General features: G+C 44.2%; 1 protein-coding gene across 1 annotated transcript in view; it reads left to right on the top strand.

Moving 5' to 3' along the window:
• The window catches only part of ADAM11 (ADAM metallopeptidase domain 11), a 345,706-nt gene that overhangs the window by 205,430 nt on the left and 125,499 nt on the right, over positions 1-14,777 (top strand). The window contains exons 9-10 of the mRNA XM_069634268.1: positions 3,478-3,552; positions 4,585-4,656. Coding sequence (XP_069490369.1) covers positions 3,478-3,552; positions 4,585-4,656 — 147 coding nt within the window. The remainder of the gene's footprint in view (positions 1-3,477; positions 3,553-4,584; positions 4,657-14,777) is intronic.

Raw genomic sequence — 14,777 nt, 5'->3', positions numbered from 1 at the left:
ACTACAGAGAAAATTTTGGATGCAAGGACATTTATTAGCATGCTTTGAGAGATATCCGATATCTGATATCCGGATCCTGCCCCCTCAGCACTGCTGCATACTTGGCCAAAAATGAAAATTGACAACAAACCCACAAATCACATTTGATACTCTCAGATGCTAGTGAACCAGTGCTTCCTAATGTGACATCGGACGGAAGGATTCCTATTTGAAAGCTACCCGTCGTTCTACCATGAGGCCCATGTATAGCTGCTTTACATAATCTATTTGTGAGTACTGAGTGCGCTTAAGGGGAATATTGAACGCCATAAAACAGATGCAGACTGGCCTGCCTGGTGTACAGGGGAATATGCTGTCTAATATGATTGCCTTTGGAACCTATGTAGCTTTTTGCTTTTATGGATGTGTCTGTATGTCCATTATGATACTGCCTGTAACATGAGTCATTTACTGGAATAAGTTGCAAAGAAAGAGTGTTTAAACGGCACAGTTGTAAATAAATGGAGCAGACGAGGCCACACCGTCCTTGCCCCCTTAATTCTAAGGGGTGTTTCGGAATGGTGTACACATTAAGACTTTGGAGTAGGAGTCATTATGTCATTTTCCAATGCAGTCTGCCTACTATTTCTATGTTAGCCACGAGACTCCCCTTCTTCTCGTATCTGTGTGTTGCTTATTTCTGCAGAGCCCGTTTGTAATGTTAAAGTCATCTTGTGGAGACTGATTTGCATGCACTACCTAGTGTCTGAATGGGAGGGATGGCTGCTGTGGCTCTAGATGGGCATTCTCTAGGCGGGTTCACCTAGGAATACGGTACCCCAACTCGTTTTATTCTCAGTACCTACCCCATCCACCTGGCTGAGTGTCTATTATCAATTTTATTGTTTAATGTATAGATTTTGAAGAGCCCGGTGAAAATGAACATGGTATAAAAGTATATACGAAGGAGAAGGGCTGATATTGGTCTTTTGCAAGAGACGCATCTATTGGATGAATGTGGTATTCTATTTTGAAGCGGCACCATATTTCAGAAATATGAACTTGTTTTCGTGGGTGGCTACATTTAATAAAATTCATAGCTACCTTCGAACGTGGACTTAAAAATGTTGGCAAAGGTGGTTGCTTTGTGATTGGATATTTCACTGGGCAAAAGTGATTTACGAAAGGAAAACAGTCCAACAGTAGTCACCTTAGAGGTTTAATCCGTATTCTGGAGAGCCGTCACAGAGAACCCCTTCCTGCAACAGTGATGTGTTTGGATGCCAAGAAGGCCTTTAATATCGTAATTTGGAACTATCTGAAACATATGTTGTCACATTTCAGATGTGTTAATATGTTCATTAGAATGTTTACGATGATGTTTGAAGGAGCGAGGTCTGGAATTCTGGCTAGGGATGTAGAGTTGTGCGATTTTAAGCTTGGGCAAAACCATGATGCAGAGCTTCCCTCTGTCGCCAGTGTTGTTTAGTTTAGCTTTGGATCTAATGGCATAAACACTCAGATCATAACAGGACATAAAGAGAGTAACTTATGGTGGAAAGCACTTGAATGTTATGCGCTGATCAGTTGATATGCTAATACTGCAAGCTCTCCTCACCGACAAAGAGGCATCATGCGTTCATTTGAAGGAGGCGCTGTCTCGTGATACAGCAATTAACTGGAAACAAGTGTAGCCCATCTCACGACCTAAAGCATGTTTTAGTCTACACTTTGTAAGATGGAATTTTTCATGGGCTGTGGATCGGTTTAATTAACTGAGAATTAGGGCCTGTGAAACAACTGATGTCTGCCATTTTGGCCACAATTCTGAAAACTTAGAGAATGATTGTAAAAGGTGGGAGCGCCTGCACTTGAACCTGTGAGCAGAATAAATACCTTGACCATGCACCAAAAGTACTCAGTCAATCAATCCCTATCACTTCCCCTCACAAACAGCAATCTTAACAAACATATACATGCATTACTGTTTTTCTGTGCGATAAAGCTACAAGAGCTAAGATCCCATGCCATTCTTAAAAAAAAGCATGAAAGAGGTAGGGTTTGGGGGTGCTTATTTTAGGACGTATCACCAGTGTTTCACACTTAGGGATTCTTTGTTGTGGTTCAGGAAGGGTGAGGCACAGAATGTCTGGGAATGGAATCTTGGCTATCTGTTATAATTGCCTTGGAAAGCTTCAAATATCCTGATCCAGTAAATTGTCTGTAAAATTATAACATACTGAGTCTTCATAGCAGAGTTAGATTTACTGTATGAGCTTGACCTGGATTCTTCCTTAGGGAATTACTCTGCTGTGGTCTTGGAAAATCAGAAGTCATACTGGAAATGTTGGATAAAGCCTGGCCTCTTTAGGGATAGAGATGTATGAGGTGATGACATTGTAACCACCATCCAAGATTTGAAGTGGAAATTCATATAAAAATGGAATGAGTTGAGGTGTGACAGAAAGTTTAGAGGACTTTGGTTACAGGTGAATAATATGGTCTCAAGTGTTCCAAAAGTGGCAAGTAGACCTAAGGGTATAATTTGTTTTTACACCTCTACCTCTGTTATATATAAATTAATTCCCCCCACAGAAGAATGATGGACCAGACGTTAAGAATCTTTTGACTGTTTGGCCAGATCCTTTAGAGTCCCTCATCAACCTGGCCCAAAGAGTTATATATGGACTCAGGATAGACCAGAATGTCCAGTACATACAACAGAAATTGGCTTCAGAATGTTCTGGAATTCCACAGTATTGTTGAAGCTAGGGCTTTGTGAATCGGACCTGTGCTGCGCTTGAAGAATGACTAAGGGCACTTTGTGTCAAATGCTGTGGAATTTCATGTCGGTGGCCTCTTTTTCGAATTCAGCCATAGATAGGAAGGAACTCATAAAGAGGACATCTGCCCTGAGGATCCCAATTCTTATCATTTTATTCATATGGCACAGGGGTTGCACTTGACTACATTTTAATCGTACATGGTTATGTCAAGCACGAATGGTAGCTTCAAAGCAGATTTTAAAAGCATGTACATCTTTTCTCTCTGAAAGTATGAACAAACAAATGGTTAAGACGTGAAAAAAAGTTTAATTATGATGAGATGTGGGCATTATAAGTTATTTACTTATGAGTTTTATGATTTTGTTTCTTTATTATTCTATCTTGTCTCTCTTTCTATCCAATTTGCTGATTCATGCTCCTTTCCATGACATACCACCCCTTCTTCTCTTTCCCTTCATAATGGTCTCTTTAGTTTGACCTATTGAGTCTCTTTGTCTGGTGTATCCTGGTTGTAAAAAAGGGAATAATGTGTGAATCGTGATAGGTGTATGATGAAGAGAACTGATAACTACTTCTTATGAAGGAGACGAATATAATGATGTTGAGCAGCTTTGAAGCCAATAAACAATCAGTCTAGCATGTGGTAAAAAAGGGATCAGTTCATTGCAATTAAAGCATAACTCACATCTCCACTTTTGGGCTTCTTTTGCAGGTCCATCGAGTCCAGCACACTGTCCAGAGTGAAACCAAGTACATCGAGTTAGCCGTGGTCAATGACCACCAGCTGGTAAGTCCAAGAATCCTTGTGCATGCAGTCATTAACTCTCTGTTCCCTTCTTCAGTTGTGGTGATTTCTTTGCACATTTGCACATATCCTGTGATTCATACACCCTTGTTCCCAAGTCTGTGCTTGATCTGAGGATGAGCTGTTGTAGTCAGGCAATCCACCAGGTTGATGGTGGTCAAACACCTCAGGAGAAATGCTAGCCGACTTGGTACTGATCTTTTGTGTTTTCACATTGTATGCACTGACAATTGGGACAACCTCAAATACGTGCTATCTAATATCATAATCCACTGTGCATGGCCTACAATGGCCATGGTGCACATCTTAGTGTTCAGACACTCTCCATTGGAACAGTACTTAAAGCAACGTCATGCAGCCTGGTGTTTGCTCCTCTTGCCTCACTGTAACTTTTATTGAGATGTGCTCTCTTTTCCTCCAGTCCTGGGGTCTGAAACCTGCGGTTTACCACATGTTTTATACTACATCTGCCATAATTCCTCACCATTGACTATACTGGCTACGTCTGATGGGAGTTGCAGTCCTAAACATCTGGCGGGCCAAAGGTTGCAGGCTCCTGCTCTAGTCCAACCCTTCCCCTTTCAATATTCTGCAGCTCATTTCTGGGATCCTACTCCCTTTTACTCCCTCTTCTTTCTCTCTCTCCTGTCTCTTCTCATCCAATTTATCAGGCTTTTGAGAGGAGCTATGTGGCTTAGCTATGAGACTTCCCCTATTTTCCCCTTAACTGCCATTCTCCCTTCCTTACTCTTCTTTCAGCTCAGACTCTTCAATGAGGCCCTCCGGCTTAGCTGTGATGGCTCTCTGTTTTTCCCCTTGCTTGCCTTATTTCGGTTTCGTGTCTGTACCTCAACAAAGGGTTGATCTAATCTATCTGCCACATATTAACCCTGTGAGGCCCACCCTCCTAGCACCATTCAGCTGAGTGGTGGCTAGTCCTGGAATCTCCTCCCCACAGGGAGCTTCCATCTCTACAATGTTTTTGTTCCATAATGTTCTTTTTCTGTCTTTCAGTTTGATCAGCTGCGCCAGTCAGTGGTTCTCACAAGCAACTTTGCCAAATCTGTGGTGAACTTAGCCGATGCTGTAAGTGCTATAGTCCCAGGTGCCTTTTCTCAGATTGGTTCATTGTGTTTCCCCTTGTTGGAGTGGGAGGATGATTTTATTGAACAATTTTCTGATTACTCCTTTATATAGCAATAACCAAGTCAATGTGGACGACCTACACTATATGCTCGCTTACTTGAGCCCCTGTTTAGTTTTCAAAGACCATATCTCCCCTCCCCACTAATATAGTGAGTTCCTCTCCACCTCTTGCATGAATCTTGCCCCGTAGCTCAAATGTATTAATTTACTTGCTGCCAATGTACTTTGTAATAGAAGACAGGGTTCAGGGCCAGTATTTGGTGTTGCTGCCTAATTCAAGAAAATCCCTTTCTCAGGATGTTATTTAAGGTTTATCACATTCTCCCCAAAAGGCCACCAGAACGAAGAAGCCAACCTTTCAGAGAAACTACTGAGGCCAAACGAGGAATGAAAACCGGCTTCAGAGATCTGTGTATGGCTCAAATCCTTGTAGGGATCTGTGTTGAAATATGCATGATCTCCAAAACATTACAATACATTTTTAATTTACATGCACTGTATGTTACATTTAAGAGAGCTCATAGTACATGGCCGCATGGCATGTTTTGTGCTCCTGTGCTCATACAGGCCCAGTATGTATTATTCTCTGGGGATCTAAGTGTCTAAAGGTGCTCTGACTACAGGCCGAGAAACATGATTGTGTCAGCCATGCATCAAGTGGACATGGCTGTATGCAGCATATGTATCAGATGGCTGTCTGCTAAATGCCTGGCTGAGGGCTAAGGAGAGTCATGCAGAGAATTGAACCTTCCATTCCCTTGTGTGTATCTTTTCTATTTGTCAACAGATGCGGGACAGACCAAAGAGAAGACAATCACAGTAATGATGCAGTCACTTTTGATGCCTATTAAGCAGTCCTATAAGGTTTTTCTCTCATCGATTCAGTCCATGCAAGCGTGTGCCTGCTCTTTTGCTGGATTTTGAGGATGTCAGACCTACCACAGTAGATAGCAGGATTCCTTATCCAGCGAACATATGGGCAAGCAGCACAAGCCTAACATCAAAGACTTGTTGGGCCAGTTTTCTGTCTTGGACTCAAAACAAAAGCAATATGATCTTTGTTCGATTTCATTTGAACCCCTGCAAGCGGGAGAATCTCAAAGACTTGTACATGGTAACATTATCAATTTCTTTTCGGAAGGCACTAGACCAGTCCTGGTTTTAACTGTGCACTGTGGGACTTGTAGTCCTGGATTTTCACATTATAAACACAGGACTGAAGAACCAGAATGCAATTTCAAAACCAGAACTAGACTGGTGTCTCCAGAATGCAATGAATAAGGTTGGCATGTATGAAGACTTGGAGGTTAATTTCAAAGGAGCCATAGGTGCTGAATGTTGAGGGGTGTGGTTATTCAACCCCCCCCCCCCACCCTTTGTGCTCTCCTTTCTGAGACTAGTGTCTGGGACTGGAGGAGGCGGTGGTGAAGTGGTGAGGCTCATTGCTATATTTTAAAAGTGGTGACAATCACTGTGGCTGAGCTATTTCTCCAGGTTATTTGAGTTGCTGAAGAAAGACAATGCAGACCTCAACACCATCGTGGTCGTATCTTCTCTCAATATCTCCCTTCCAAAGGAGAAGCACAAGTTGATGACCCGGCACAGATCTGCTCCTCTATTCAGTTGGGTGACTGGCTATGCTCGCTAGAAGAGAAGGATGCTTATCTACACATTCTGACAGGGCCACTACCTACTGCTTTCTTTGGTTTGTGTTAGATAGCTAGATGGCAGTTAGTATCAATACAGTGCCTCTTCTTGAGCCTCCATAAAGTCCCAAGGGCTTTCAGAAAAGCTGATAATGACCGTTGCCTCACACCCATACTAGGTTGGTATTCAGGGTTTATATGTAGAGGGGCAAATGGTTGATCTGAGCTTCCAATCTAGAGTAGTCATGCAGCTCATTGCATGACCCGTATGAGTCCAATTTCCTTGGTCAGTGGTAACTAACTGGATTCAATTGTCTTACCCAGAGTTCATTCAGATTCTGCTTCCAACAGAAATCAAAATGAACATCTGATGGTGGTCTCAGCACCACATTCTTCATTGGAGTTTCCTTTTAAGGAGATGGAACCAGCAATTTCTATTATAATGGATTCATGTGAACAGAGTTCAGGGGGCGCAACCCTGGACAGCTCAGGATTCATGAACTGTGGAGCGTCAGTGACAGAGATGTACACATTATCTTGCTGGAGCTGAAAGCACCTTCTTTGCCCTGCAGGATTTTCTTCACTCACCCAGGAATGCCAGAAAATTGATGTTAACGAACAGCAGTTTGCCCAGATTATATATGCAATGGGAGAAAGGTTCCCTAGTCTGAACAAACTGGCCATAGAACTCTGGGATTGGGTCATTTCACAAGGGTTCCTCCAAGCCTCACATGTGACAGGAGTCCTGAATTTGGGTGACGGTTCATTAAGCAGGTACCTTCTATGAGACTCAAGTGGGGCCTGCATCTACAAGTGACCCAGGATCTGTTGCCAGAGTAGGGATATCCAATGGTGGACCAGTTTGTGTATCATTCTTACAGGCAGTGGATGCCTATGCCTCATGAGTGTTCCTTGTGGTGCCTAGACTCGTTGTATAGGAGGTGCATTCTGATTTTGTTTCCCTACATATTTCCTCCCGTGACTCTCCTCACCAGAGCTCTTCTTAAATTCATAATGATCCTGCACAATTATCTGCTCCTCACTGCTCCTCACTGGTCAAGGCCCTCCCTGTTAACAATGCTGATCACTTCTCTTTGATTCCTTCCAATGAGGATTGTCCTTTTGAGGCAGCAGTGGGATCTTGTCCTCTTCCCCTCATGTCAATCACTGAACTCAGCAGGTTGGTGTCTGAGATGCTAACCTTGAGCCATCTCTGCCTGTCGCAGAGTAATATCAAGTTTATACAAACTACTAGGAAGCCTTCCACTTGCATCTTGTATTGCAGGGCTTTTGAGTGACATGTTAACCTGTCCTTTACTGTATTGCTTTATCTGACAGCACGTCATTAAGCAACATTAACAATAACACATAAAGTAAAGTTAACCTGTTGTCTTGCTCCTTGGACAATGTGTATTCCTTAATTTGGGATTTAATTAACTCTGACATCTAGCTTTAGCCATGCAGGACTTTGGCAGAGGTAGGAGTTTACCACAACTCAGAATCTGACCCTTCCTGGTTTGTTAACCACATTGATGAAACATGCTTTGAAGTTCTTGCACATCTATGTGAGGATGTTAAAATGGTACGACATTCATTTATCAACAGTCATTTTTTTGCCAATCTCTTTTTCTGTGAAAAAACCCATCGAAAAACATAGGGTGTGTTTTTGGAAAGGATATATAAGAAGTAGTGGGGGAACCCCCCACCCCCAAAAAAAATAAACCATTTTGATGGGTTTAAAAAAGAAAAATCTGCAAGAAAAACCCATTGAAATAATGACTGCCGATAGATGAACATAAAACCATCAAAATAAGTATCTCTGGATTCAAGATAAGATGGTGCCAGACCGGGTGAGGTCTTGAGTGGCTGGACTCCGTGTTGTGAGCCTCTGCAAACTAGCCTCCTTCTGCCAGTAGCGGCCGCAGTGGGCTGGGAGAGGGAGGCGATGCACCCCCAGCAGGGTTTATAGCCGACAAAGAGCATTTGATTGGCACAGCTGGCGGTGGAAGAAGTATCTGGGCCATGCTCCCGGGTGGGGATGCTTCCAAGTTGGTGGCTGAGGGATGCTCAGACCATCCCCCAGAAGAAAAGTAGTGCGGTTCGGGGGACTTCCCCAGGCAAGTGGGTGTTCGTGAATCCCCTGATGTAGTACCGACTGAGTCGGGAGCGGCAGTTCAGCTGGGGATGGACAGAAGCATCAACGCTAGCCGTAACCCTCCTCGTGGAAGAAGAGAGGGTGTGCAGCATCTTTGCCAACATCAGGGCTGGGAGGAGCATCGGATGCCCTAGTATAAAGGAGCAAGAAGGGCGTTTGTCTAAGCCCAGGCCATAGCAGGTCCCGCCCCAGCAAAAATCCTGTGAGGCGGAGGCCCAGGGCAGACGAATAAGGCCTGATCCAAGCAACGAAGAGAGGCTTCCCAAGGGCCAGGAGGTAACCGGGGAGCCTGCATGTGGAAGGAAGATATTGGCCGAGCTGGGGGAAAAGTCCTGCTGGAGCTGGGGTGAGCCCAGGGGAGGCTGAAGAATAAGCAGTCGACGGGCCACTCTGGGACAGTGAATCAGACATAAGGAGTCCTCGTGCAGCTCAGTGGCACACCACTCATCAGTAATACCTTATACGGGGGAGAGACCCCTACTAATTCCTGAAGGTAAGGGACCAGACCAACCAGTGTGCCTAAAGGCCCAGCGTTAGCCAGTGAATGGGAGCATGCAGAGGAGTTGGAATTTGGGTCCGGAGGTAAACAGGAAAGCACCCGTGGAGGCAATGGACCCCGCCGCCTCCCAATCTAATGCTTCGGGAGCACCAGCAATCACTAAAGATTATTTAATGCAGTGTCTGAATGCTTTCCAGGAGAAGCTGAGCGAGACCTCTCAAAAGCAAACCGCCTCTATTAGGGGGGACCTGAAGCAATCGATAAAGAGATGAAAGGGGAGCTAGCGAGGCTGGAGTGGCAGACGGACTCTAGAAAGGGCCTTACAAGAAGTGGCGGAGGACAAGATAAATGAGGAGGAGGTTGTGGATCACTCTGTGAGGGTGTCTCACAATTTGGAGATCCATTGTGAAGATCTAGAGAATCGATCCTGCCAAGTGAATATATGCATTAAAATCCTCCCAGAGGACGTATTGTGTTTGTATTTTGTTTATTTATATAGCGCGCCTGGCCCAAAGGCATCTGGGCACATAACAACAACGTAGCAAACGAAGAGCTGAAAGCCACGGTTCATCACTTATTTAGCAATCTCTTGGACGAAGCCTTGAGCGACACGATCAACTTAGACAAGATCAATTGCACTGCACCTAAGTGATCGCTTCCGGGTTCGAGACAGAGGGACATCCTGATGGCTCTGGCTTCATAACCCCTAAAAGGAAGAAATACTGAAGGCCACCAGGTCCTCTGGTTCAGTCTGTATTAATGGCAAAGAAGTCCAACTGTTTAAGAAATCTCTCAGATGACACTTCAAAAGAGAATGGAAATGAGTCTTGTGTTAAGGTCCCTTATCCAGCAACATATCAAGTATAGATGGACGTTCCCCTTTAGATTGATCTTTACCTGGGAGGGCAAGCAGCACTGAATAACCATCCTGGAAGAGGGACTTAGTATTCTCCACATCGATGAAGGGACCATTGGTGACAACGCAGGAGTCCAGAAGAGGTTACCCAGGAGAAAGAGAGCCTGGGAGTGGTCGACAGTGTATAGGGGTCCCTGGCCTGGCAGGGAAAGCCCGCCACAGCGGTCGCAGAAAGAATCTCCTCCTCCTGAGCGGGGGACTGAGAAATGAGCTGGTGAGTGGGGGGAGGTCGGTACTACAAAGAGTATGGGGGCAGGAACAGGGGGCTGTAGAATATGATGTTGAGGTAGTGGGTGTGAGGCATTGAGGCAGGCCATGGGATATTCTCCTTTTAGCTGGAAGCTGGAGGGGATATCCTATCTGGGAGTTACATTATCAGGGAATCTCAGCTCCTTATACAGGGCGAACCCTGTGTGATTAAGATGAAAGGATTTGTCGAAGTGGAACCCACTCTCAATATCCTGGTTGGAAACAATAGCAACGATTAATTAAAATGGTGACCTTGCCTAGGATTTTATATTTCTTCTAGGCATTGGCTGTTAGGGTTCCACCCGCGTCCTTTAAACAATTGAACGAGCTACTGTCTGATTTTGTGTGGAAAAGGAAGAAACCTCGAGTGGCCTTTAAGACTCTAATGGCTCCCAGAGCCAAGGTGGGCTTTGCACTCCTGAACCTCCGAAAGTCCTACAAAGCGGCTCAGATTCAGGTCATTAGGGAGTGGTTTACAATGGACACAAGGAATATCTGTGTGAGGATGAGTAGGGCAGGGGTGAGATCCCTGGTCCTGCCGTTGCATAAACTCCAAAGGCCAGAAAATATCCACCTTAGTCGTATCACAGTGTTAGTGAAGGATACTTGGGACTCCCTGGTCAACAAAGAGGGGATTACTTCATTCCCTTCCCCAATTCCCCCAAGAGGGGGCGTTCAAATCATGGACGCTAGTGGGCTGTAGCAAAATCAGGGATCTCTTTCAGGGGGAAGAGTTGAACACATTCAAGGTGTGGTGTGAGGACTTCGGACTAACAACAGGGATACATTTTGGAAAAAACAACTTCAGCATTGGCTGTCAGCCCCAGGGACAGGGCAAGCAGCAACTAGGCCCCTTACTCCATTCGAAGGCTTTGTGGTAGCACAGTGAGGATCTAGGAATCTGATTTCCATGTGTTATAGGATTCTTACAGAAAAAAAGACTAGCATCTGTCTTATATGTCCGCTTGGGAACAGGTACTTAATAGACCCATTCCTCGGGAGCACTGGGAGTACCTATGGGCCAGGAGGATAGATTAGGGGCAACGTGCTCGCCTTGGAAGCAAGATGACGTGAAGCAACACAGGTTCAATCCCCGGGTCCGTGCTTAGAAAACTCAGGGTATTAAGTGCGTTATAAATAACCAATTACAAATTATGGAGAAATATCCAGAGGCTGACAGGGGCGAATCAGCTCAGGGAAATGTGGAGTAAAAGTATGGGGCAATGGCATTATACACCAATTAGGCTACAGAAAATATTCCCCCAGACGAACCCAGGGTGTTGGAGAGGATGCAATGGATCAGGCCCTGGGCCCATATATGGTGGTCTTGCCCTCTGTGTCCACAGCGAGGGCTTGCTTGCAGAACATTTTTGGGGCAGAAATTGGAATCTGCGGAATGTCTCCTCGGGCTATAGGATCCTGAGGAAGTTTCACGTAACAAACCTCTCTTCAGAGCGTCCATGGTGCTCCTCTTAGCAGCAAATCTGCTGAATGCACAAAGGTGGAAGTCTAAGGAGGTCCCATCCAAACATGACTGAGTACAAACCATCTCGGGGTTTGTGGCTACGGAACGGGTCATGTACTACGTACTCCATCCAATTGAAATGGGCAAGGTTTCGTCATGGGTGGGGACCAGTCCTGGACTTTCTACAAGATGACTTCAATAACCATATATGTCGGCAAAATGTGTGTGGTTTGCATTATCTAAATGTTCAGTGTTATGGTCATGTGGCCACTAGAGTACGTTAAAGCTGAGTGTGGGGGTCTGAAAACTTTGTCTCTCCAGATGTTTTGGACTATAACTCTCATCAGCCAGAGCCAGCTTATTCAATAATGAGGGAGATGAAACATCTGGAGTGCTGCCCTTGTGTGAATCGTTGAACTGTTAATTGCTCAGGCTGCAATTGATGCACATAGATTAGGGTTTGGTGCTGCAGCTAAACTGGCAGCTCTCCTGTTCATCTTGTGCATGGTGCCAACCATGCAAGCACCAGAACGTAAATTTGTTTACTTCTAAAGGCCCGGCAAAGTCAAGGGCACCCTTGCACTTGAAATGATCGAGGAGGAGTCTTCAATGTGCTGAGTTTTGAACACAAAAGAGGCTGCTTTTTATTTGTATGTTATTAGAATGTTTACCTCACTCCGCTGCCTTTTGCAAGGTCTCTAGGCAGTAGAGGTCAGTTTCTAGGTGTAGGATGTCGAGCTCATAGACAGGTTTGTGTCCAGACAGGGAGACATGTGTGCCTATGATGCTTGGATACCTTGTTTGTTGTAGCGGAGTGTTGTTGGGATGTTTGATACCCTTTGGTATGGCCGTTCAATTGACACGTGTCGGGTTATTGCAGTCATTATTTCGGATTATTCCTGATTTGGTGCTTGAAATTAAGTGCCTGAACCTGATATATTTCAATTCAACAGATGGCGGCTAGTTTAAGTTTGTTGTTGGATCTTATCGTCAAGTCATTTAATTCAGTACTTTTTTTCCATGTTGATTTGACGTGGTGCCATACAATATTTTAAGGTTACCGTGGAATTAAAATGTAAGAACATATAATGTCTTGTAGGCCTCTGACCTGCCTTCTTTAACCTCATTGGGGCCTGTTTATGGTCCCATAAGAGAATACACGTCTTTATAAACATCACAAGTCATTGATACTGTGGCATAGCTGAGGTGATCTAGTGCGAATATTCAGTCACAACGTTTTGCAGTATACCTGAACGTCCTCTTGTGTGAAACAGAACCACCTGACTAATTACACATGGTGGTGTCCGGCTCAGCGAGCAGGGCTTATAACTCCTCTTTGTTGATGGAAAAAGAAAAGCTGAAGGTGGACTGACATTACCCTTTGAATTGAATGTGTGAAACCCATCCTATCAGTACACTATCCTGAGGAATGGAGTAACATTGGGCTACTCAATCGACAATGGGGTAATTATGAGTTTGGTAGCATTTTCTGCGGCAATACGCCAAACGTAATGCTGTTCCTGCATATTAATAATAATAATAATTTGGCATTTATATAGCGCTACGAACCCTCAGGTATCTGAGCGCTGCTTATTATTACCCACGGTGTGTGTGGTGCTCATTTATCGACCTTCGAAGGATAAAAGGCTGAGTTTGGCCTTGCCGGGATTCGAACCTGCGTTAGCAGGCTCTGCACGGATGTCAAAGCAAGCGCTCTACTCGCTGTGCCACTTGACCGGCTTGTGGTAACTTAACGGGTACACACGATTGCTAGTCATGCGGATCTTTAACTTATTCCCCACTATCTGACCTACCCGGCATTGCCCGTGCCCTGATCAAGTGGTCTCTCATGTGCCCTAGAGGATGTTGCTCTTGTCCTCATGTCAGCAAGTCTTGCTTCAGTTTGCTCTGGCATCTCATTTGTCCTGGAGAAAGTTGCACTTGTCCTCTAGTTGGCAAGTCGTGCTGCTGTTTGTTGTTGTGTTTCAGAAGCTCTTGATATTGATTTTCGCTTTGCATCAGATGGAGCTTTTCCAAGTGATGTTCTTTTTTTGTGCAGCGTGTTTCTGTCACTTAATGGCTTCTGCCAGCACATTTGAGAAAATATCCAAGAAAGATTGATTGATTGATTGTGCTCTCTTCTCATGAATAAACTTAAGTAACTGTAACCTTACCATTTCCCATATTTGGAGTGGCGTGATAAGAAAACAAATGTTAATTCTTTTTTTTTATTACTCCTTTTAGAAATGCTTTAATAAACAGTTTGAAACTATACACAGTAGTAATACATTTTAAAGCAATAACCAACATATCATTTTGCTTCAGACACTTTTCAAAATTTTGCCTCATCCTAGTACCTACTGTAGTGAATCTGGGTGAGCATCAGTAAACGAGGATGTCTACAGATCAATTTTTTGCATCCAAACATAGACTACGATCGTGCCCCAGACAAATGAGGAATCCATGCAAAATGTGGTAGCTGTTGGGTTCAACGGTGTGGATTTGTATAGCCGGACAAACATGCATTCACACATACATACATTCAGCCTTATATATAAATATTTTGTAGTTGCTTAGTACCCCATGGGGAGTTTTTTAATTACGGCATGTGATAATTACCCTATGCGCTAATGCTAATGTATGACATTCATTCAACGCCCGTTTTTTTCCTGGCATTTTTTACAGCTGAAAAAACTCCTCGAAAAATATGAGGCGGTGGATAAGGGCATATAAGGGGAATATGGGTGGGAGGATATGGAATAAGTAAAAGGGAATGTGAGGCTTTGGGTGGAAACCCCCGCAATTAAAAAGAAATGTGATCAATATTTTCAGCAAAAATATTTTGGCAAAAAACTCAGCGGAAAAATAAATGGGGATGAATGAACATAGAACCGCTCTTGTGTGGCTGTAATTACCACCACACAAAAGCAGGCAGAGGAGAAAAGTTTCAAGTTTGACAGGGTGGTAAAACATCTGGCATCTGACATTCAAATATGGCAGATGTTTTACCACTATCACCAAACGTGTCATCAGGCCCTCTATTGCAACACCTGTTCTTGGTTCATACTCATTTCTCTAGTAATGTTTGTTTACCAGAACTGGCAATTTTCATAGAGGACTTGACATTAAAA

This window comes from Ambystoma mexicanum, chromosome 13 (assembly GCF_040938575.1).
Source record: "Ambystoma mexicanum isolate Mex_15411 chromosome 13, UKY_AmexF1_1, whole genome shotgun sequence".
Taxonomy (NCBI): domain Eukaryota; kingdom Metazoa; phylum Chordata; class Amphibia; order Caudata; family Ambystomatidae; genus Ambystoma; species Ambystoma mexicanum.
Note: the sequence above shows the minus strand (reverse complement) of the source record. Positions and strands in the feature narration are given on the sequence as shown.